Genomic DNA, 22,510 nt, shown 5'->3' with positions numbered 1-22,510 from the left:
CAATCCACTGGGCCACGTTACACCACCACCGAGGAGAGGCTGGGGAGCGGCCAGAATCGGGAGGAAGATTTTCGGCATGATTGGAAGCGGACAAAAGCGGCGCACCTCGGGTGAGGGCACCAGAAAAAGGGGTTGGGGAAATTTGAGCTCAGGGTCACTACTTTAAATGTCTCCTTTCTGAAGGGTTATTCAAAGGGTTCAGATCCTTCCTTCCAACCTTCTGGAGATATCAAAAGTTATGGATGTAATGCCCAATTTCCCAAAGTCTGCAGTGAGAAAAGGCCATTTGACCAATCATGTCCACTATCCAGAGTTCCTGTATTATTCTAGTATGAACTTCCCTCGCACTTACCACTTGTTGAACCTCTACTTTAAGGAACCGTAAGCCCCTATTCTCCTCTGAGAAACAGTACTGCCAACATCTACAACCCTCACTCTGGAGGGGTTCCCCAAGACTATGGCACCAAGATCACACATTTTTAATGGCAATATTTTATCTCGCATTACTCTACAGAAGTGATTCATCACCATTTCTGAATTGATACCAATATACATTTCCTCAATTTTACTTTTTAAAAAATGGTAAGAAAATTGGAAATATTGTAAATAAAGAAAATATAAATACTGTGAACACTTAATAGATACACCCTCCGGGAACATTTTGAGTTTTTAAATATACAGCCAATCTGACACTTGCATCTGGCTGTGCAAGTCACAACCATATTTTCACAAATTTGTTTGAAGGTTAAACTGATAGAAAGTCGACAAGTAAAATGGCTAGTAGTCCATAAAAGCTGAAATAAAATTCTAAAGGCAAACCTGCTAATCCCCAAAAGGGCAAAAAAAATTACCTTTGCCATTGCTTTCAGAAGATGTTTAACATCTGCCAATAGTTTGTTATGGCCCGTAAGCACAGTTTTAATATTATCCACCAGAGTCTGTATTGTTTCACAGACAGCTTCAATCTGTTGCTCCTTCTCACCCTGCACTGCCCTCTGAGTCGACATATCTTGAGTCAGTTGTTTGTGAGCAGAAGAAAGCCATTCAGAACTTCCTATTGGATGTTCAAGACTGGTAGCCTGGAAAAAAAATAGGTGAATATTGCACTCAATAACGGAACTAAAAAGTTCATCATCGTAATCAAATACACACATAGTAGCATTTATACTAAGCTACACTTCAGCAGTTACTTCAACAGCTTTTATTTATATAGTGCCTTTAACGTAGTAAAACATCCCAAGGCGCTTCACGGCAATATTATAAGACAAAAAAGTTAAATTTTGCAAGACAGCATAAATACACAAATCACAAAGTAACGACGCAGGCTAATAAGGTCACAAAAAAAGCAAACCAAGCACTAGGGTTTTTTTTTTTGAAAAGAGGGTTAGAATTAAAAATTAGAGAAGTTATGCTAAGCTTGTATCGAACCTTGGTTAAATCACATTTGGGAGTACTGTGTACAGTTCTGGTCGCCATATTATAAAAAGGATATAGAGACACTGGAGAGGGTGCAAAAAAGATTTACAAGGATGATAGGTATAACCGCGCAGTTTTGCTATCAGGAAGGGCTGAACTGAGGGGTGAACTAATAGTGGTCTTCAAAATTATGAAAGATTTTGAGTAGACAGAGCGAGTGTTTCCACTTGTGGGGAAGAGCAAAACTAGAGGCCATCAATAAGAGTCACCAAGAAATTCAATAATTAGGGAATTCAGAAGAAACATCTTTACCCAGAGGGGCGGTGAGACCACAGGGAGTAGTTGAGGTGAATAGTATTGATGCATTTAAGGGGAAGCTAGATTAGCATACGAGGGAGAAGGGAATAGAGGGTTATGCTGATAGAGTTAGATGAGGAAGGAGGAGGTTAGGGATGAAGCTCAAGTGGAGCACGGACTGGTTGGGCCGAATGTCCTGTTTCTGCACCATACATTCTATGTAATTCATGTATACAATAAAACTTAATGTCACTAACGCACACATGGAAGCTGACCTAATGGCTTGCAGATGATGTCACCAAGATGTGAAAGAGGTGGGGCACAAGGATAGATCCTTGTGGAACTTGGAGGCAGGAGAAGCAATGCTTGATACACACTGTCTGTACTGGGACAGACAGGAGTGGAATTACACAAGGAATCTCGCATAGTTGAATCAAGAGAGGTGGTGGAGTCAGATGCTGCTGTTGACCATCAATTCCTCTGCAGAAGTCGAGAAGGTACAAGGAGAGGCAATGTGCTACAGTCACAGAGCTCGCATAAATCTCTCAAAACCTATCCTTTCATTGTGTTGCAGGATATTGGTACAAGAACCCTCTGTTACAGTGATGATCACAAAGCAACCATAGAGATTCCTGATCATGCTGACAAAGGTAAAGTGGAGGTGGGATTAGCAAAGGAAAGAAGGGAAAAAGCTTCATCTGGTTATCCTTTGTGCACTGTCCAAGGCAAGATAAAAATTGATGGAAGCATTGCAGGTCGGCTGCTCATCCTCTCCACCAAATACTGGTGTGTGGAGGGTGCTTTTTGGCGGGGGGGGGGGGGGGGGGGGGTGGGCGGTGGAGGGAGTTGGGAAACAGGAAGTGGTGGAAGAACAAAGAGGAGGAAAAATGTCAAACTTTAAATATTACCAAATTGAAAAAGAATGCAAAGCACAACAGAATATCTGAAGTTATAATATATTCTTCAAAAATAGCCACTTTTATGATAAAGGAATGCGACTACAACGTTGTAAATTTGCGCTCTGTTTATTTGATGAAGTATTGTGGCTTTTTTATCTGCTAAAGTTGCAATACGTGATGTGCCCCAACCCATTTAAATCCAATATTTAATTTTTAAAAATCATGGCACATGCATACTTTCACAAACTAGCTGCTTCAGCAAGTTTCAACTGCAATCGCTTTTCTTAAAGGGGGATCTAAAAACTCTTTGAAACAGGTTCATTGAATCAAATTGAAGATGCACACCCTTTGTGCTCTCCCTGCACAAAGATACCGAACAAAGGAAAATTCAATTTCAACTCACCAAACGCTTAAGCAGCCGGAGTTCAAGATCAGAGACTGAACTGCTAAATTGTGATGCAAATGAACACATCTGTTGGCACCGCTTAATTAGGTCAAACAATGCAGCATCTAAACTCAAGGCCTCTGGGGTCCTTGTTCGTAAACTTTCAAAATGAAGTATCGTGCTACAGAGGAACGTCACCTGAAATAATGAAATGCAATTTAACAGAATGCTAAAGAGAAAATCTTTGCATTTTTTTTTAAGCAGTTTATTTTTACACACACAAGTTCGCTAATGGAAAGCAACATCTCTCACACACACTCAAGTTTACTTTAAGCCAGGTGTGCACAATGGAAGTTTGCATGGTAAACGGGTCTAGGTTCCAAGAACATGTTTCATTTTCAAAAGCATAAGGTGATAGGCAGCACATTAGATTCGCTGGCCGTTAAATGTACACTGATGATACCCAACTCTATTTCTCCATCACCTCACTTGATTGTCCATGCTCTTTTTACATTAAGATCTAACTGTCCTTTGAGAATTTTGCCTGGTACCCCAAAAACATGCATTGCAGAATAAGCCCAGTTGGTGAACTACTGATTGGTACAAAGGAAAGCTACCATGGGCAAAATGTTTTGTCCCCCCCAAGAATGCAATGCAAGGGTCAAACACATGTTGCACATGTTCATCATCATATTTTAACAACAGATATATATCTCTGGACGAGCAGTTGTAGATTAAAAAAGTGCATTTAGTACTTTAGTAAACTGACTAAAGATTAATCCACTCGTTTCAAGTGTTTAAATAAAAGTGAAGCTTTGCAAACGTATGCTCAAAATGAGGGACATGAGCATGGGAAATAGAACAACCGTAATTTTTTTGCACACAGCGTCACAGTATTGAGAACTCACTTTGGGCACAGTCTGGGTCAGATTTAAAGTGTTAGCAATGGGCATTAACTCCACAGGAGCCAGATTTGTAGGTGGAGTAAGATTGGCAATTTGGGACACTTTTGTGCTGTGCCACTTGGAACTGGAGTTGAAAATCATTTCACACGGGAACCCAGCAGAAACCGAAACATTCCATCTCATCAGTCTAGGCTGGATTCACATCCAGTACTTGGAGATGAAAAGATAAGTTTGCCAACCCACTGTGCCAGTTACACTCCAGCTTTGAAAGAAAACTAAACAAATATTAGCTTTGAATTTTGCTGATGAGCTGTAGAAACATGTGCGGAGCTAAAAAAAAAAAAAAATAGGGAACAGAAGCAATGTCTAGGGAGAGTGTCCTCTTACAGCACAGGAAGGACCAGTAACAAGAAATTTTGATGTAAAACACTTAAAATATCCTAATACTGTTCCTTAAAAAAAATCAGTCATGACATTAACTATAATATTGTGGCAAATCTGTTCTTTTAGATAAATGCAATTCTTTATTTGCCTTGTTCACCTATCTGTATGAAAGGACATTCAGTCGAACATGCTTTGGACTCATCGCTATACTGATAAATATTCTGGCTGGGGAACGAAGAAGTTTTGCACGGACTTTTGGAACAAAGTTATACATACTTGGTTTGCCCGTTGACTTTCTTTTACTACCATATTCCTTCTCTCGGTGATAGTTGCCTCAAAATCTTGTAGAACAGGTGCCAAAGCAGGATTGGCTCCTCCAGCCCATTTCAAACGCTGCTCAATGCTAGCTTCCAATGCTGCCAGCTTCTCCTGTGTGGCAAAACAATCCATTAGCTGGGCTACAATAACTGAAATCATGATAAATGCTTGATTACATTTCAGGTGATAGAAAATCTAATGATAGGATCATATTTTCTGACAGCCGAGAAAGTTACACATTTGGAAGAGTAGTCGTCAAATTTTAGCATTTGTACTTAAATTCAAAGTAAACAATAAAAAAAAACACAAAAGCCATTCAATTTCTAAATCTGTGGCACCACCTCAAAATGATGATTGTGGATTACTTTTTTCAGCCTCTTGAGCTTTGACCGGTGGTAAAATCACTCCAGGGAATTCTATCTTGCTCGCACACTGCAGTGAGAAACATCCCCGTATCGTAGTGATGATGCCGCTTACATCCCATGTGAAGTAGTATAAATAGGCTGGCTTCTGTTGTGTCGCATTTATACCACAGGGCTGATTTTCAACAGTGTATGCACGAGATAGGTTTCCCCAGAGTTATAAATGGATTTGCAACTATATCCATCTAAATGCAGGAAAAGGTTGACGCTGGCCAGCAATGCTGACGGCTCACTGTTGGCCTGTGCACAGTAACCAACAGTTCAACTGTCCATGGCCATGACCCCCCCCCCCCCCCACAAAAAGGAATTTGTAACGCAAGTCATTTACCTGTACTGTAGCAACAGAACCCTCTAGCTGGCCAAGTGCATGTAATTTCTTTTTCATGTTGGACAGAATGCCTGAGCGAGGTGGAGGTGTAACTGTTGAAAGGGGCTGAGTTCTATTTATAAGGATATCTTCATGCTGCCACTGTTGGAATGAATGGAACATTTTAGTCACAAACAAATACACACACACACTGCATTGTAGAGAATATTGCTGTTAATACAAAATTTCTGCTTGCATCTTTATGGAACATGTTCAACAAATGTATAGAAAAATGTTTCTTTCTAATTGTTTGCACAAACAGTACATTTACAAAAACTTTACTGTAGGTTAAAGGACAGTAGGTGGAGTAATTCTTGTTCAATGTATTCCTCTTTTTAAAATACACGTGTCAAATTTTTTAATCTAAAAAAAAAATTGTAGCATTAATCTGGTCACTTTCGAAAAGAATTCCTGCTAGCCCACTCCGATGATGCAAGTTATAGGGAAATCGCCCAAACACTGGCGATCTAACTTCAAACTGGCTTGAGGGATGATTCAGAGTTGCCCGAGATGTAGTGTCCACATTACAAGCAGGAATACAAATTTCCTAAGCTATTATATAGTTTCACAGGGGTCAGGTGGTTCTGCAGTAGCCAAAGACCACTCTCCATATTTAATGTTAGTGGAACAGCTTAACAGAGAAAGACTTGCATTTATATAGTGCCTTTCACGACCACCGGACGTCTCAAAGCATTTTACAGCCAATGCAGTACTTTTGGAGCGTAGTCACTGTTGTAATGTGGGAAACCCAGCAGCCAACTTGCGCACAGCAAACTCCCACAAACAGCAATATGATAATGACCAGATAATCTGTTTGTGATGTTGATTGAGGGATAAATATTGGCCAGCCCCAGGGATAACTCCCATTTTTCTTTGAAATAGTGTCATGGGATCTTTTACATCCACTTGAGAGAGCAGACGGGTTGAACATTCTCATCAGAAAGACGGCACCTCTGACAGCACATCACTCCCTCAGCACTGCACTGATGTGTCAACCTAGATTTATGTGCTCAAGTCCCTGGAGTGGGACTTGAACCCACAATTTTCTGACTCAGAGGCGAGTGTGCTACCCACTGAGCCACAGCTGACAGGCTATCTAACTTCAAACTGGTTTGAGGGATGCTCCAGAGCTGCCTGACATAGCATTCCATGCATGCAGGAGAGGGAGACTTACTTGAGTATCTCCAAGTCTACCAAAATTGACATTTCCTAAAAAATATATATAAAAAGGAGATATACCTTGAACAAAAAGGTACTTTCCCCACCGCACCCCTCCCCACACACACTTTGCTTTCCCTTTAAGCATAATTAGAATAAAGATAGTGCAAGAGCTTACCTGAAACATTGCAATCTGTATCTGCACCCTCTGAAAACTGGTCTTACAAGATGCAATGTTCGTCTCTAACCTGCGAACCAGATCATGCTTTTTCCAAGCAGTGTCATAGGAGCTAGCCAGAACAGTGGCTCGATTCATAACTAATTGTGAAAATCGGCCACCCTGAATATTGTGTTCCACTGCTTTCTTACAAAGGTCATCCACAGAGACCTTACTTTCAGCACCAAAGTCTTTGGCTTCTACCTGAGCAATAATGTCTACACCAAGAGCACTGATGTAACTGCAAAGAGTCAACCCAAGTGCTTGGGTTGGGAGGCCAATCAAAAGCTGTCTTACAAAGTCTGCTGTAAAAGCCTTTATTGGTTTAGCCATTTGATCTTCACTGAAGCAAGAACTTCTGTACATGGATTTTACATTAAGTGGTACTGGACCATTCAATGAACTGGGATCGTCGAGTGGAATAGCTCCTGGAGAATAAGACAAAATGTGCACATTATATAGATGACACAAAACAGCAGTTACAAATATTGATACACATTTCAGGGTAGCCCTACAAAGAGTTACAAGGGATTAAAATTAATTTATCAAAGCAAAGGAGTCTGGCTTCACAGCAACTGCGAAACAAAAATAAATTTTTTGAACATTTTCCACCTTTGGGAACATGGAGTAAAGTTTCAGATACTACTGTACAAGAATGGTCAGCTGTAATGGCCTCATGACCAGCCTTAGAACTAAGAATGGCAGGTGCCAAGCACAAGATTCACAGACACATCATTTAGGTGGTATCTTTGGGGTGCAGGGCTGCAGCAATAACCATTGCCACTATCTGAATTTTAAAAACTGGGACAGTACAATCAAATAAAGAAATGCCAACCCAAGCCCAGTACAAAAATCATTTCAACAGCATTCTTAATTCAAAGTTGTGTATTTTCAAATCATGGTAATTCAATTTTTTTAACACTAATTATCAATATACTGTTATTTACATTACTCAATTCAAATTATTAAATCATTCATTGCATTACTGCAAAAACCCTTCAAATCATCAGTAGAGGGTAATGAACACAGTTTTACCAAAAGCTTCTATGTGCAAAAGTACATAAAAACAGGAGTGAAGGCTTAAGAAAAGGAACTGAGGAAATAGCACAATGACAAGGCTCCTACACAATGAGAAAAAGTAATCATGTGACTCAGCTTAAAAAGGAAGGACACCATCCTTGTACAGGTAGTTTATATTAGACAAGCTATTCTTTTACACAGACGGCAAAGAACCAAGAATTATTTAACTCCATTTAAAAATTTATTACCCGATAATGTATGAGCGAAAGTGCCACAGAGTCTGAAAAATTCCTTTATGGTTTGCAGTCGTTTCAGGAAGAAGATCTCTTCCAGCACTAGCCGGTGATTGTCATCGTCGAAGAAGTTGACTTGAGTGCTGCGGGCCTCTCTAATAATATCAATTTTCCGCCATGCCAGTGGTACCTCCATCTTGTTCAACTACAACAACAACCACCACTTAGTAGTCTGAAATAAGAGAAATCTATACATTCTGCACACTACTAAAACTATGTTAGAGCTTAAATATCCTGTGTATACGTGGAGGAAAAAGCTCAGTGCTTTAAGTAATGTGATAAGCCAGAGATGGCTTACAATCCTACCATGTCATAACTAGATATACATTCTTATAAAAATGGTTCAAATCACTTGTAGCCTGAGCACATATTTGAATGTATAAGATGGACTAGGATACAGTTACAGTTCAGTTACATTTCCATATACACAAACACAGATTATAATACACAGATTATAGCCACACACACCAATATAAAAATCAATGTAAATGCACAAACATAGTACCTTCTCAATTAATAAACCAAATGCACTTTCCACTTGGGCAAACATTCCATCAAAAGCTACAAGTAACATCTGGCCAGCTGACATTTTAGGTGTGTCTTCCACCGAACCATCCACAATTCTTGGCTGAATTAATTCAGTGTACTGCGCACGCAGCATGCTAAATGAACAGTTAAACAGGGAGTAAGCATAAAGAACCTGCAAAAATAAACGCGCGCGTCTATAGACAAAAAACTATGAATCTAATTCAAAACTGCACCAATGCCACACCAGCTAATTGCCATCCATATTGTGCTAAAGATTTGATAACCTATTATAGATACTTGCTTCCTCATTCTTTGAAAAGACACCAACCTCCATACATACGTTATTATCCACTTGGTGGTGGTGGCGGGGGGGGTGGTGGAATTGGAGTTGGTATATTAGTCCAAATTTTGCGGTCAACAGTGAACAAACTTTCATTACTCTTGCGCTTGCCCACAAACTTTCTATGGGAGATTATGACTATTAGAAATGCAAAATTGTGTGGCACCCTCTACAGAGGATTTGGGACCTGTGTGAACAGGGAAAGCAACTGTGCATCTGCTTAACCAATCAGATTGAAGAATCCTTACTGAGGCACACAGTCTCTAAATCAGGAAGTGAGTTATAATAGTTCATTCAATGTCAAATCATACACAGAAAGCAAAATAAAGAGGGAAAGAAAGATGGGATTGAGAGATAAAAGCGACAGAAAAAGTAATTTAAAAAAATTCTTTCAACAATAAGTAAAATCTGAAGGAATGAGACTCCACACTTGAGGGCTAATTTTCGGTCCCAGAGAGGTTGTTTGGCAGAAATTAAGACTTATCGTTAAAAAGTTACTTACAGTTGAATGGCCAAGCCCTAACTTTTTTTCTGGCGAATTTAGTGGGTATCTAGTAGCCAAGTACAGCAATTTCATGCCCATCATGTATTTCAATGATGAATCTCTGGGCGAGATACCAGTGTTGCGAAGTATCTGGAGGAGTAGGGTAACCCAGCAGCAACTTCCCGATTTCCACTGCACGTGTGGTCGCCGGGAGCTGCTGTCCGATTTACTCTCAATAACCGGAATTGCTGATAGTCTCACCGTTACTGTAAAGTCCAGGCTATTGTCTTTTTAAAGAGACTTGCATATTTACATAACCATTTTGATAAGCTGCATGTTATCCTGGACCCCACAGTTTTGGCCACAGAAGGCAGCAGAGAGCTTGAGCAACAATGCAAAATTCAAAGAGCTGAGCAGCATCAAGTCAAACAGAGGAGTAGGTAGGAGCTATGTAGAGGTTGAACTGCTTTCAAAGAATGAAAATGTTATACCTATGATAAGTAATCAAACGTTTTTTCCTCATAAAACAAACATAAAATACTGGAAACACACAGCAAGTCAGTGAGCATCAGTGAACAGAAAATACAGGACAATGTACAGATAGGCCCTTCTACAGGACTGAAAAATAACTGACAAGCAAACATTCTAGTAGAATCAGAAAAGGGGCAGTAGGGAGAAGAAAGCAAACAGATATTCCAAGCAGAGAAAGTAAGTCAATTGGTGAATGACCTGTAACCTGCTTAAAAGGAGACTGTTTGATGTAAAAGCTCAGTTAGGCATTTGAAAAAAAGCATTAAATAAATTAAAGGCATATAAAATAAGTAAAGTAACACGCAAATAGCAAAGGCAGTAAGAGTTTCTCTCAAGGAAAAAAAAAAATCACAGAAACCTGCATTATCAAGTCTGAAATTAAATCAGAACAGGTGAGAAAAACAGAGTAGGTCCACCAATGTCCTCCACCAATCCCCTCCCCCCCCCCCCCACCACTGTGTTCTGACGAAGGGTCTCCAAATCAAACATCAACATGCCTTCCCCTCCTTCCGAACACCAACAGACCCTTCCCACATCACCAGCACTTCTGCTGTGAAGAAAAATGGAGCAGATCGCTAAGGTTTGAAGACAACGTTGATATTTAGTCCAGAGCTGTAAGTGCCAGCAGTGGTGCAAGTTTCTGCTCCTGAAGGTTCTGTTGAGCTTGGTCAGAACAGTGCAGGAGGCCAAAAGACAGGGAGATTAGATGGGGATGGAAGAGAGTTAAAAGTACAACTTGTATTTATATAGTGCCTTTAAGATAGTAAAACATTCGAAGGTGCTTAAAAAATAACAAGCCGGACCCAAGTAACGCAGACAGAACAAAGGTGTTCGGAAAAGCAGCCACCTAAACTGTGTTTGGTCTCCCCAACGTAGGAGAGCATGCTATGAGCAGTGAGCACAGTATAAGAGATGGGAGCAAGTACATGTAAATTGCTCCCCCATATGGAAGGAGTGCTTAGAGTCCTTAACAAAGATATGGGAGGCAGGGAATGGACAGATGGTACAGCATCTGTGGTGCACAGGAAGGTGCCAGAGGAAGGACAGCTCAAAGTTGGGTTGGTGGATGAGTGAAGAATGGTTCCTCTGAAAATTGGAAAAGGAAGCATTTATTTGGTGGCAGGAATGTGTTGTCAGTGGTGACAATGGTGGAAGGCAATCTGTTTCAAGGTGCTCCAATTTACTCGTCTAACAAGAACACAATGTACTTATAATTACTGGGGTCAAGTCCAAAGTCAACAGGAAGCCTTACCTGCAATGCACATCGGAAAATTCAGCCACGCGCTGCCCACAATTTTAATGATCATTAGTTTTAAATGGGAAGCTTTGAAGAACCAACCTGCATTACCAGAGGGCAAGTTCCCCAAAAGCAGCATAGATTCAACATTATCCCATATATTTTCCAAATTATTACAGTTCAAAAAATCATTTTATCTCAACGTCAAACTAACCTCTACAAAACATGCCCACTATCTGTCATCATTAAAGGACCACATTTTAAATGTAAAATTATCAATTTGAGTTAAAAAGCAAAACAAAAAGTATTTGATTGATCGGAGAGTAAATCAACTACACTCCTACAGGTCATGTAATGGATGCTCTGTAGGTTATGGTCTTGGTCAAGTTCACCAAACCCCTCTATAAAATTCCAATAGCTACAGAAACATCCTTCAACAGGTGAGTTTCCCAGGAAATAAAATAATTAACAAAAAGGGACAAGAAATGCATCCAGCTACTTTGCCTTTTTAGCTAAAAAGTATACAATAGGACTGGGCTATTCAAACAGCAGACAGGTGACTGGAAAATCAAGAGAAGGATGAATGAGGTGGGAGGGAGGCAACGAAGAGTGTCTCTGTGAACCGTGCTTAAAATTGTAACATGTAATACAAGTAACAAATCTTTTATTTGGGAACTCCAAATGCCAGCATCACCAATTTCAGTCAATAGACCTCCAGTCAAGTTAGTTGAATATTCCCACGGTAGCATAAGCCAATGACGCAAAACGTATTGGTGTTACATTTAAGACACAGATCACGAGTCTTGTTTCAAGTCAAAAACCTGCCAAACTAAAAGCATGTTGGCTAATTTCAACTGGAAAATTGACACTGGAAGTGAAACCACAACAGTGATTTGTTGCACTGTTAAATACAGCTGATATTTTCTTCTGTTAAACATAAAATACTTGCATCCTGTGGAATGCTTTAAGCAATTATTCATTTACCTGGTGACATCAATATAATGGGCATTAGTTTCCTCCTCCATTCCCATAGCTGCATTTCTCAGATAAGCCTGCAGAGAATCTATGAGCATTTGCAAAGAAACTCCATCAGTTGTCTGTTCAATAATATTATCCAGTTCATTAAGCATGTTCTGCAAAGTATTTTCTCCTTTCATCATGCATCTAAGGGCTTCTGGAAAGATAATCTGTCTGAAGTTGGTGTTTAGTTCCTGTTGAAAATCATATCCAGTGTTAACAAAAGGGTGAGCTATTTTAATTAAGCCACTAGAACACTGACACCCCAAAAGTTTCCCTTAGCCACACTAACCTGCAGAGAAGTGTACACTCCATTAGCCAAATAAACTGCTTCCGATGCCTCCATAGGGTTTGGGATGTCAAGGTCCTGTGGAACCAGCTGGCATTGCTCAAGAAGTTGTACAAGGCAGGTAACATTGCCACTCATACTACAGAGCTCCTCTAAAAACCAAGCCCCATCTCTGGAAGTCAGATCAACCAATTGTTCCCCAGCACTTGAGGCAGCTCCCTCCATCATAAGATTCCGTCTACAACATAACAGTTATAGATGTATATACTAGTCATCAAGAAATTGATACTTGCACAAATTATTTACAACTGTGTCAAACCTCATTTCAATCTAACTTACTATGTACAAGATGAGATCTAAGCTAGTGATGGGAGCCACAATTTTGTTTAAAAAAAGTCAAGATCAGGTACTCAAACCAACTCTTCATTTTTTATCTGAATCTATTATCCTGTTAAAAATAGCATATTTGACAAAAGAATTTGACACATTTGGATGAAAATGATTAATACTTAAAAAAAAAAGGCAGTTTAAGACAGACCAATTCTTAAGATAAGCTATCGCTTCTATAGGGTCTTCACTTGCCGCAGCTAACATCTATAGTATGACAGACTATACCTTGTTAATGTGCAAAGGGCAGAGATTATGACGCTAGCAAGACTCAAGGATCCCTCATCGCCATTTTCATGGAGGAACACTTTTATGCAACGTTCAATTTCCTTCAACTGCTCTTCACAAACAGGTAGAGTTACTGATTCCTGCTTCAGGCGCTCAACCTGCCTGATTAACCGACTGTTAACATCTGCTGCAAAATGTTGAAGTGTCATCTCCGTAGCAGTTATGAACTGACATACTGTTGGTGGCTGCTGGGGAGCATATTGTATCTCATACCTAGAAAACAAACATGTCAATGTTGCATATATTAAAGACATTTCGACAGTTAGCTTTATAGCATACGGTTGTACTTTACTGGTCCACTGCCTAGAATAGCCCTGCATTAGATTCACTTGTCAAGTCAAACTGTATTTCTTCTGAAAGAGATTGGTGATCTAATCAATCATTCCCATCTGGTTGCTAGCTACCAAGTATAATTATGCCTCTTGCACTAATGTGTTTTCAAGGACATCTTTATATGGAATTCTGGATCACAATAGATGTCTTTTTAAAAAATCTACAATGAATCTATTCTGTACATGGAACTGTATAAGAGTTTTAGTGCAAGGAGAGAGCCATATATCCAAGTTTGGCGACATAGTAGTTTAGACGGGAGCATAAAACTGATAGATTAAGTGAGTGGGCAAAACTGTGGAAAATGGATTTCAATGCAGGCAAGTGAGAGATTATCCATTTTGGACCAAAAAAAAGAGTAGATCGAAGTATGGTGAATAGCTAAGAACAATGGAGGTCCAAGCACACACATCACTAAAATGTAGTCAGGTACAAAACAGAATTAGAAAGGTTAATGGAATATTAGCCTTTATATCTAGAGGGATAGAATATAGAGGTGAGGCAGTTTTGCTACAGCTATACAAAGCTCTCGTTGGACCACATCTGGAGCACTATGTACAGTTCTGGGCACCACACCTTAGGAAGGATATATTGGGATTGGAAAGAATGCAGTGCAGATTCATCAGAATGTTACCAGGGTTCCAAGGGTTAAATTATGAGGAGAAATTACATAAACTAGGCTTGTATTCCCTGAAATGCAGCAGGTTAAGGGGGTGGCCTGATTGACGTTTCAGAATTTTGAAAAGAATGAACAGGGTAGGTAGAGAGAAACCTTATCCGCCGGTGGGGGAGTGTAGGACAAGGGGACATAGCCTTAAAATTAGAGCCAGGTCATTCAGGAGAGAAGTTACAAAATACTTCTTCACAAAAAGGGTGGTAGAAATGTGGAACTCTCTCCCACAAAAAGCAGATCTTGGCTAAATTAATAACTTCAAGTGAGCGATCGATAGATTTTTGATAGCCAAGGGTATGAAGGGATATGGAGCCAAGGTGGGTGGGTGGAGTTAGGATACAGATCAGCCATGATCTCATTGAACAGCGGAACTGGCTTGAGGGACTGAATTGCCCTTTCCTGCTCCTATGTACAAAAGATCTAGACAAAGAAAATAGTGTGTTAAAAAAGAGGGGAACAGCAGAAAGTCAGATGATTGGGGAGGTTATAAAGACTTGTGCAATGTCCTTGCAAGAGAACATTTGGACAAACATGGAGGTACAGTTTGCCAGGTACTCGTAGCCCTCTGGCACCTCACTCAAGTGGCCAATCCTCATGTATGGCTATAAACTCGAGCGTCACTCTTTTTGAGCGGCCACAATAGATTAATTAGCTGGCAAGCTCAATTCAATTTCCATTTAACGATGCGACCATACTTCACATTGTACTCACTTCCTGTACAGTTCCTGACAGTGATCCACCGTCATGTCACAAATCAGTTCTTGCATCCACGTTTTCCACTGCTCCATCCTATGCTTCTGGAAGACCGCCTTTGGGTACTGCAGAGCCACAGCGGCATAGCTGTGCAGCTGTTCTAGGCAGCCACGCAAGATGGTACGACGTTGCTGTAGCAGTGCGCCAACCTCTCCTTCCAACTGTTCACACTGGCTGATCAGGTGTGCCTGGCCTGCATTCTGGAGGAATGTCGTAGCTGGTACATAGCTTGGAGCCCCTATATTAAAACAAGGAAAGAAAATGTTCAAACCAGAAAGACATTTATTTTTATATTTAGCAATTAAAAGAAAAAGCTTAAATGTATTTTTTCCCCCCCAAGAGGCTTTAAGTTATATATATATAAAAAATATATATATTTTTTTTTAAAAAAGTTAGGAAAATAAATCCCAATCACCCCCAGTCTAGCTTTTATTTCAGATCGCCAACATGCAATACTGAACATAAGCAACAATGAGCAGAAATATCTGTCCAAACCACATATAGGGTCCAAATTTGTCCCACCCGTTTTTTCAGCACATTCACGTGAGATGCGCCGACTTCCTACGATCCAAACGGCGGCAAAAAGATGTCCCCGGATTCTGGCTCCTCTGCCGACTCTCCCGGGGCTTGGCGCGGCGTGGCAATTCAATTCGGGGGCGGAGCTAGGGCCCTGCGCTTAAGAGTGTCGGCTCAACGCATGCGCACTGGAGGTTTCTCACATGCGCAGTAGCTCCTCTGCAGCGTGGGACCCAATGTCCCGCCCCTATCTCAGGCCGAGTGGCGTCACGTCGCGCGCCGGGCTGCTGCACGCCATAGAGAGAGTCCCGCACCTATCCCCGGCCGAGTAGTCTCCCGCACGGCCGGACCGCTGACTTCCTGGGCAGAGGTAGGACTTAAGTTTTATTTTTTATTTATGGTTGTGCTTTGTTTAGTGAGGAGAGTTTTGATTGCGGGGGGGGGCAGGGGGTGGAGATAACTGTGTAACCAGTCATTTTAATGAGCTTACTCAAGATTTTCCTTAATCCGGTTGATGAAAATACTTTCCTACATAAGAATTACAAGCAGGAGGTATTTCTATTTTTTATTTGGATATTTTGAAAAAATTATGTAAATATGTTTTGTCTCTCTATTTCTTTTATTTTTGTAGTTTAAGCTTCCATGAATGCTTCTGTTGTATAGCAAATTAACTTTGCGAAGTTTGTCATATGATGTCCTTTATAGCTGTTTGATCGTATTCACATTCTTTAGTCAAGTCATTAGTACCTACCTGCACTGATTTCTGTGCGGCCACATACGCTGGCCTAAGTTAGTTTGGAGCAACTATTAGCTGTCCAAACTGGCTTAAATGGCCAAAACAGGCCATAGGTTTTGAAAAAAAAACTAAAAAAAATCCCAACTAACTCACTTACATTGGTGTAAATTGAATGGGGATTTTTAAGATACTTCAGAAAAATCAAGTTGCTCCAAAAAAACGGAGCAACTTCTGGGCAAAGTTGGGCCCAATTTGTCTGGGAAATGGAATCAGGTTTACAGGTGGGTGCTAAGGTGCATTTGTAGTGTGCTCAGTTTACCCATTCCAGGTTATTGGTGACAGAATTGCTAATGCTGTGATTCTGTCACCAATTCCAAACTCAACACACACGCAGGAAAATCATCAATATGCCCACTTCCCGAAATGGAAATAGAAGGTGCATTACGACAGCATTTAGGCTCACACAAGTGGAACTAATCCTGGGCTTTATGATCTTGTTCTAGAATGCAAAACTTTAGTCCACTCTATACGACAAGGTGGTCAACATTTGAAATGTGTTATTTGTGGAAGGCTGCATGTCCAATTGTTGAAGTTTTGTCAGTGAATGGCCATTACCTAGGTCCAGTGGAGTACTGATATCCTGAAGCAGACTTGCAAGCTGTGTAGCTTCGAGACTTGAAAAGGCAGCCTGATATTGTGCAATCCACTGTTCAAAGTCATTCAACTTCACCTGAATAGCATCCTGTACAGCCAGCTGCTGAGACTGGAGCTGGGTATGCTCTGAATATCTAAATGCAAGACAGTTAATAGTATGAATAACAATAAAAACTATTCACTTCCTATGCTCTTTCAGCAATTCTGCCAGTAAGACAAGAAAACATTCAACCGCATGTAACCTTAGTTGCCAACAGGAATACCGTGTACCATAACAAAAAGGCAAAATAATTATTTTTCCTTGAAACTGCATTTCCTCATTTCCACTTTGTTAGGTCATACAATGGGAAAGATGCAGAAAACAAGAGATCGAAAATACAATATTTCAGTTCAGAGGAAGGATAGTCATAGGGGTATTGGGATCCCTGATGTGAAATGTGCATTAACAAGGGCAGGGCCAAAATGGAGCTCAGCTGTAATAACTTCATTATAGAATAGCCTGCAACACTCACTATTTGGGTACGGTACCAAAGGTGGTACACATGGAATCTTGCCAAGCACGAGGCAGCATCGTCAGGAGGGGGGAAAAAAAGGGGGCATGAGAAAAGGAAAAACATACTTCAAAAAATAATGTTCAGTTAAGCTATCTGTACCAGAGGATTAATTACTGACCTCCCACTTACAGACAGAGGTTAAGGTGGTAATTAAAGACTCGCATTTATATAGCGCCTTTTCACAACCACCGGACGTCTCAAAGCGCTTTACAGCCAATGAAGTAATTTTGGAGTGTAGTCACTGTTTTAATGTGGGAAATGCGGCAGCCAATTTCTGCACAGCAAGCTTCCACAAACAGCAATGTGATAATGACCAGATAATCTATTTTTGTTATGTTGATTGAGGGATACATATTGGCCAGGACACCAGGGATAACTCCCCTGTTCTTCTTCAAAATAGTGCTTATGGGGTCCTTTACATCCACCAGAGAGGGCAGACAGGACCTCGGTTTAACGCCTCATTTGAAAGACAGCACCTCTGACTGTGCAGCACCAGTCCCTGAAGTGGGACTTGAACCAACAACCTCTGACTCAGAGGTGAGAGTGCTACCCACTGAGCCACAGCTGACACACATGTAGCGATTTTAACTGTAAAATACATTGCACATATTTTGGCTTGTGCAGGTTGTGATCTCAAAATGTCAAGCTGTTAACAGGTATGATTACTTGGGGATTTTATGTGTAACTCAAGACCATTTTTTTTAAATAACAATTCAAACTTCGAAGATAAACTCTGAAGTAAAGAAAGCAGGTTTCCTTTTTTATGTATTCTTCGCATTTAATGACTAATTACCACAAAAAATATTTTCCCCAGGCATTCTAAAGTTGTGCTTCATTTTAAAATTTCCACTTCTTATAGTTCCATCTAGGTAGAATATCAAACATATTCATCTACTGTAACATGGATGGGCTTACTCCACAAGTATGCAAAATTAAAAATAACTGATGATCCCAAGATCAAGTTTGTTAGTCAACTTGAGTTAATCCTGAGTGGTGACTAAGATCTTTGAAGCAATTTTCAGTGTCACAGAACTTTCAGCAAGTTTTCTGATCAATGAAAACTAGGTTTTAAATTCAATATGGCTGTCATAAAGCAAGTAATTCAGCAACATAACTGAAAAACCACATGTAAATTCCACCTTTATATGGCATATCGCAAATTTAGTTAAATTTTATACTGTTTGTGGAGGAAATTAAAAGTCATAATATCTCAAAAAAGCAACAAATCCTTTAAGTGAGAGAGGGGAATTGGCAAGATGATAAATGTATAAAGATTTTTTAAAACAACTTTTTTTTTTTTAAAAAGGCATACCTTTGTTCCAATGTGTGAGCTGGGTGGTCACAAATATCATCAGCTCCTTCCAGAAATTCTATTTCCTCCAGCAATTTACCCTGCAGTTTCTCTACTTTTGTCAACTGTTCCTGGAGACTCAGATAATCCTCCAGGCTTGTATCAAGTTTAGGAATAACAGCCAGCATATCATCCCGGTTCTTAAACCACGTCACCTTTTGAGAAGGAAAGAAGTAAAAATTCAAACTGTTAAAGAAAACACAACATTCAATTCACATTTTAAGAAATCAAACCACTTCACTTCAAATTCAAACAAGTTATCCCCTTTTGAGTTCTGAATTATTTTAAAGCTGCAACTTTGTGCATACAAGATCTCAAAAGCCTTCTTAAAGTTTGTCAATATCTACTCAAAGTTTAAACATTGAGGAAAAAAAAGCAAATCTGCAGCTCCTTTCTAAATCTTTATTAACTACCTCAACATTGGTTGATTCTCATCAGTGGACCATTATGCTTTTGGACATGGAGATGGTCTGGAATTAACAGTGTCCTCTTGGCACCCTAGGTAAAAGTTCAGCGTATGCTGATTTTCCTTTACAGTAGTAAATAATTGCCATAGCATCTACATATAATTAGCTCGCAGTCTTGGTTTATTCTAGTTGTGTTTGTTATGGAGCTAATTTTCCTGGCCTCCCACTACCCCAGAACTGGCCAGTGTGCTGCACCTGACCAGGCCCAGTAGTGCTGCTTATTTTATACCCTGAGGGAAGGGCCACTCTTTGACTGGGCCTTGTGCCTGAAAAAAAAATGCAAGCACAACCACAGGTCTCTTGGGTTGCACGGGGGGGTTCCCTCGGCATTACCCAGGTACAACGGTCAGGATAATCAGCACCTTTTTCTGGGTGATCCTGTGTGGAAGTACCAATCGAGCAGAATCTTGGTAAAACTAGACAGGAGGCTGGGAATGCCTCATTCCACCTCACTTACATCTCAATGATTGGTCCGTACCTACTACAGTTGCAGGCTAGCACAGCACACTGCGCCTCCCGCCCCCCACTCCCCAATGGGAAGCCCCAGAAAGGGCGCAAAGACACAAAATAGGTCTGCCCCTTAATTTTTTTTGTCCAGGAAAATGGACATTCCCCAAGGACAAAGACCAGGAGGTTTTGTCCATATAGCTCAACCTTCTCAAAATAGTTTAATTAAAGCATTTTAATCAAAAACAAATTACTAATTCAAAATTTGTAATTCTGCTGAAAAAAAGTTGGATTTCCTAGCTTTGAATTTGAAGTGAAGATTTGTATTTTAGAAGATTATATACTATTCTTAATGCGCGATACCTTAATTTCAGCAACCCTGGAAGAGAAGAGACTACGGGTAATGTCTCGTTCCATCTCCCTCTTGCTCTGTTTGTTCTCAGCTTGCTGTCCTCCTCCACCATACACAGCGCCAGCAAATCCAATCTCACCGCCTGCGGTCCAATCCACCAATGGATCATACACAAAAGCTTCCAGCAATGTCAAGAGGGTCTCTCGACCACGTCGCATTATTTGGACTACCTAACAGAGACAAAAAAAATAGAACAGCTAAATGGAAGAAACTGAAGTTGGACTGTCTCTGCAAGCATATTATTTTATGGTGATGATTGATTTATAAATGTATATATATGCTGCAGTATACGACTGCTGTAACTTTCAGTTAACAAACTAACCTGTTCACAAGAAAGTCTGAACAATCCTTCAACTCCAGTCACTCCAAGTGCCATTTCAATATTTTGAGTCATTCTGAATGGAACCTTCTCAGGAACTCTTAGGCTTTTGCCTAAAGATATTTAGAGCAAAAAATGTCAATTATCATACAAAAAGCAGGATATGATACTACAGAAAAAAAACAGTATACATTGTAGTACCTTTTTCAAAGCAAACATTGTAGTCAATGTGCACCACTTCTCCAGTTGTCATGTCTATAAGTACATTATCCAAGTGTCTGTCACCAAGTCCAATTATGTAGCCTACCATGGACATAACTGCAGTTGATCTTGCATATGACTGGGAATAAAATAGCATTCATTATCAGGACACATCAATAAAATGAGAAAAAATTCAAGCTATCCACCACCTTAGGATAATAACTTTCATTTACATAGCTCCTTTAAGGTAGTAAAACTTCCCAAGATGCTTTGCAGGAGCATTATCAGATAAAACTTGACATCGAGCCACATAAGGAGATATTAGAAAAGTGACCAAAAGTTTAGTCAAAGAGGTAGGTTTTAAGGATCGTCTTAGAGGAGAGAGAAGTTGAGAGGCAGAGGGGGTTAGGGAGGGAATTCACGAGCTTCGGTCCCAGGCAGCTGATGGAGATAAAAATTAGGGATAAGCAAGAGACCAGAATTGAGGAGCACAGAGATCTTGGAAGGTTGTGGGGCTGGGGGAGATTACAGAGATAAAGGAGGAGTGAGGCCATGGAGGGATTTGAAAACAAGGATGAGAATTTTAGAAATCGATGCTTTGCAAATTTCTGCACTTGAAAAAACAAAAAAAAAAACTACAAAACTGGAAAACCATTGGTTTAAAAACAGAACAGCTAACTCTATATATGAATGAGACTGAAAAGATCATCCTGAGATCAGCTGCTTTGTTGCACAGAATGAGGATGATACACAGACTCAAGGAGTGATGGTTCCACCAGATAAACAGGTTTCTCAACATAGTTTGTATTTCCTCCTCCCATGAAGAATCTAAGGGAGCCAGGAAGAATGGATTGTCTTTCAACAGGTTTTACATAGTGCTCGGCAAATTTACAAGATTACTCCATGAGGTAGTTTTAAATATAACTTAATGGTTATCATTTGAAGCTATGTAAAGATGCAGTGGTGGACAGACCAAATAATCTTCAATTAATCTTGGGTTTCTTGCTGCCAATTGTTGATAATGCAAGCATATACTCCACCACCATTTAAATAAGCAAGCCAAATTTCTGAGTTCGACAGAAAACAAATACTTACTCCAGGCTGGCACTGCAGTGATGCATTATTGTCTTTGGAATGTTGACCTTTATTGCAAGCGGGATAGAGTATAAAAGCAGAGAAGTTCTGCTACAACTGTACAGGTTATTGGTGAGGCCACACATGGAGTACTGCGTACAGTTTGTCTCCTTATTTAAGGAGATATATATTTGCATTGAAGGCAGTTCAGAGAAGGTTCACTAGGTTGATTCCTGAGATGAAGGGGTTGACTTTATGAAGAAAAGTTGAGTAGGTTGGGCTACTCATTGGAGTTCAGAAGAATGAGAGGTGATCTTATTGAAACACAAGATAATGAGGGGGGCTTGATAAGGTAGATGCAGAGAGGATGTTTCCACTCATGGGGGAATTTAGAACTAGGGGGCATAGTTTCAAAATAAGGGGTCACCCATTTAAAACTGAGCTGAGGAGAAATTTCTTCTCTGAGGGTTGTAAATCTTTGAAATTCTCTGCCCCAGAGAGCTGTGGAGGCTGAGTCATTAAATATATTTAAAAGCAGAGATAGACAGATTTTTGAGCGATAAGGGAGTAAATGGTTTATGGGGAGCAGGCAGGAAAGTGGGGCTGAGCCCATGATCAGATCAGCCACAATCTTACTGAACAGCAGAGCAGGCTCGAGAGGCCAAATGGCCTACTCCAGCTCCTGTTTCTTGTGTTCTTTTTAGAGTTGCCAGCTCTTACAAGGGGCTTTAAACTGAGGCATCATCTGCTTGTTCAAGTGTGTGTTGTGATCCCATGGCACTATTCAAAGAAGAGCAGGAAGATCTCCAAGACCAATATTTATCCTTCAGCCATCACAACC

General features: G+C 40.2%; 1 protein-coding gene across 4 annotated transcripts in view; it reads right to left on the bottom strand.

Annotated features, from left to right (window-relative positions):
• smg1 (SMG1 nonsense mediated mRNA decay associated PI3K related kinase) overlaps positions 1-22,510 on the bottom strand; it is a 153,376-nt gene that overhangs the window by 25,875 nt on the left and 104,991 nt on the right. For all 4 annotated transcript variants that reach the window (XM_070900928.1, XM_070900929.1, XM_070900931.1 and 1 more), the window contains 16 exons: positions 20,596-20,734; positions 20,398-20,507; positions 20,027-20,245; positions 18,711-18,904; positions 16,806-16,978; positions 14,897-15,176; positions 13,123-13,395; positions 12,511-12,745; positions 12,186-12,412; positions 8,587-8,743; positions 8,037-8,226; positions 6,730-7,196; positions 5,355-5,495; positions 4,563-4,715; positions 3,016-3,195; positions 852-1,079 (listed from right to left, as the gene is read on the bottom strand). In XM_070900928.1, the coding sequence (XP_070757029.1) occupies positions 852-1,079; positions 3,016-3,195; positions 4,563-4,715; positions 5,355-5,495; positions 6,730-7,196; positions 8,037-8,226; positions 8,587-8,743; positions 12,186-12,412; positions 12,511-12,745; positions 13,123-13,395; positions 14,897-15,176; positions 16,806-16,978; positions 18,711-18,904; positions 20,027-20,245; positions 20,398-20,507; positions 20,596-20,734 (3,366 nt within the window). The remainder of the gene's footprint in view (positions 1-851; positions 1,080-3,015; positions 3,196-4,562; positions 4,716-5,354; positions 5,496-6,729; positions 7,197-8,036; positions 8,227-8,586; positions 8,744-12,185; positions 12,413-12,510; positions 12,746-13,122; positions 13,396-14,896; positions 15,177-16,805; positions 16,979-18,710; positions 18,905-20,026; positions 20,246-20,397; positions 20,508-20,595; positions 20,735-22,510) is intronic.

This window comes from Pristiophorus japonicus, chromosome 15, assembly GCF_044704955.1.
Source record: "Pristiophorus japonicus isolate sPriJap1 chromosome 15, sPriJap1.hap1, whole genome shotgun sequence".
Classification (NCBI taxonomy): domain Eukaryota; kingdom Metazoa; phylum Chordata; class Chondrichthyes; family Pristiophoridae; genus Pristiophorus; species Pristiophorus japonicus.
This window is presented reverse-complemented; position numbering and strand designations above follow the sequence as displayed.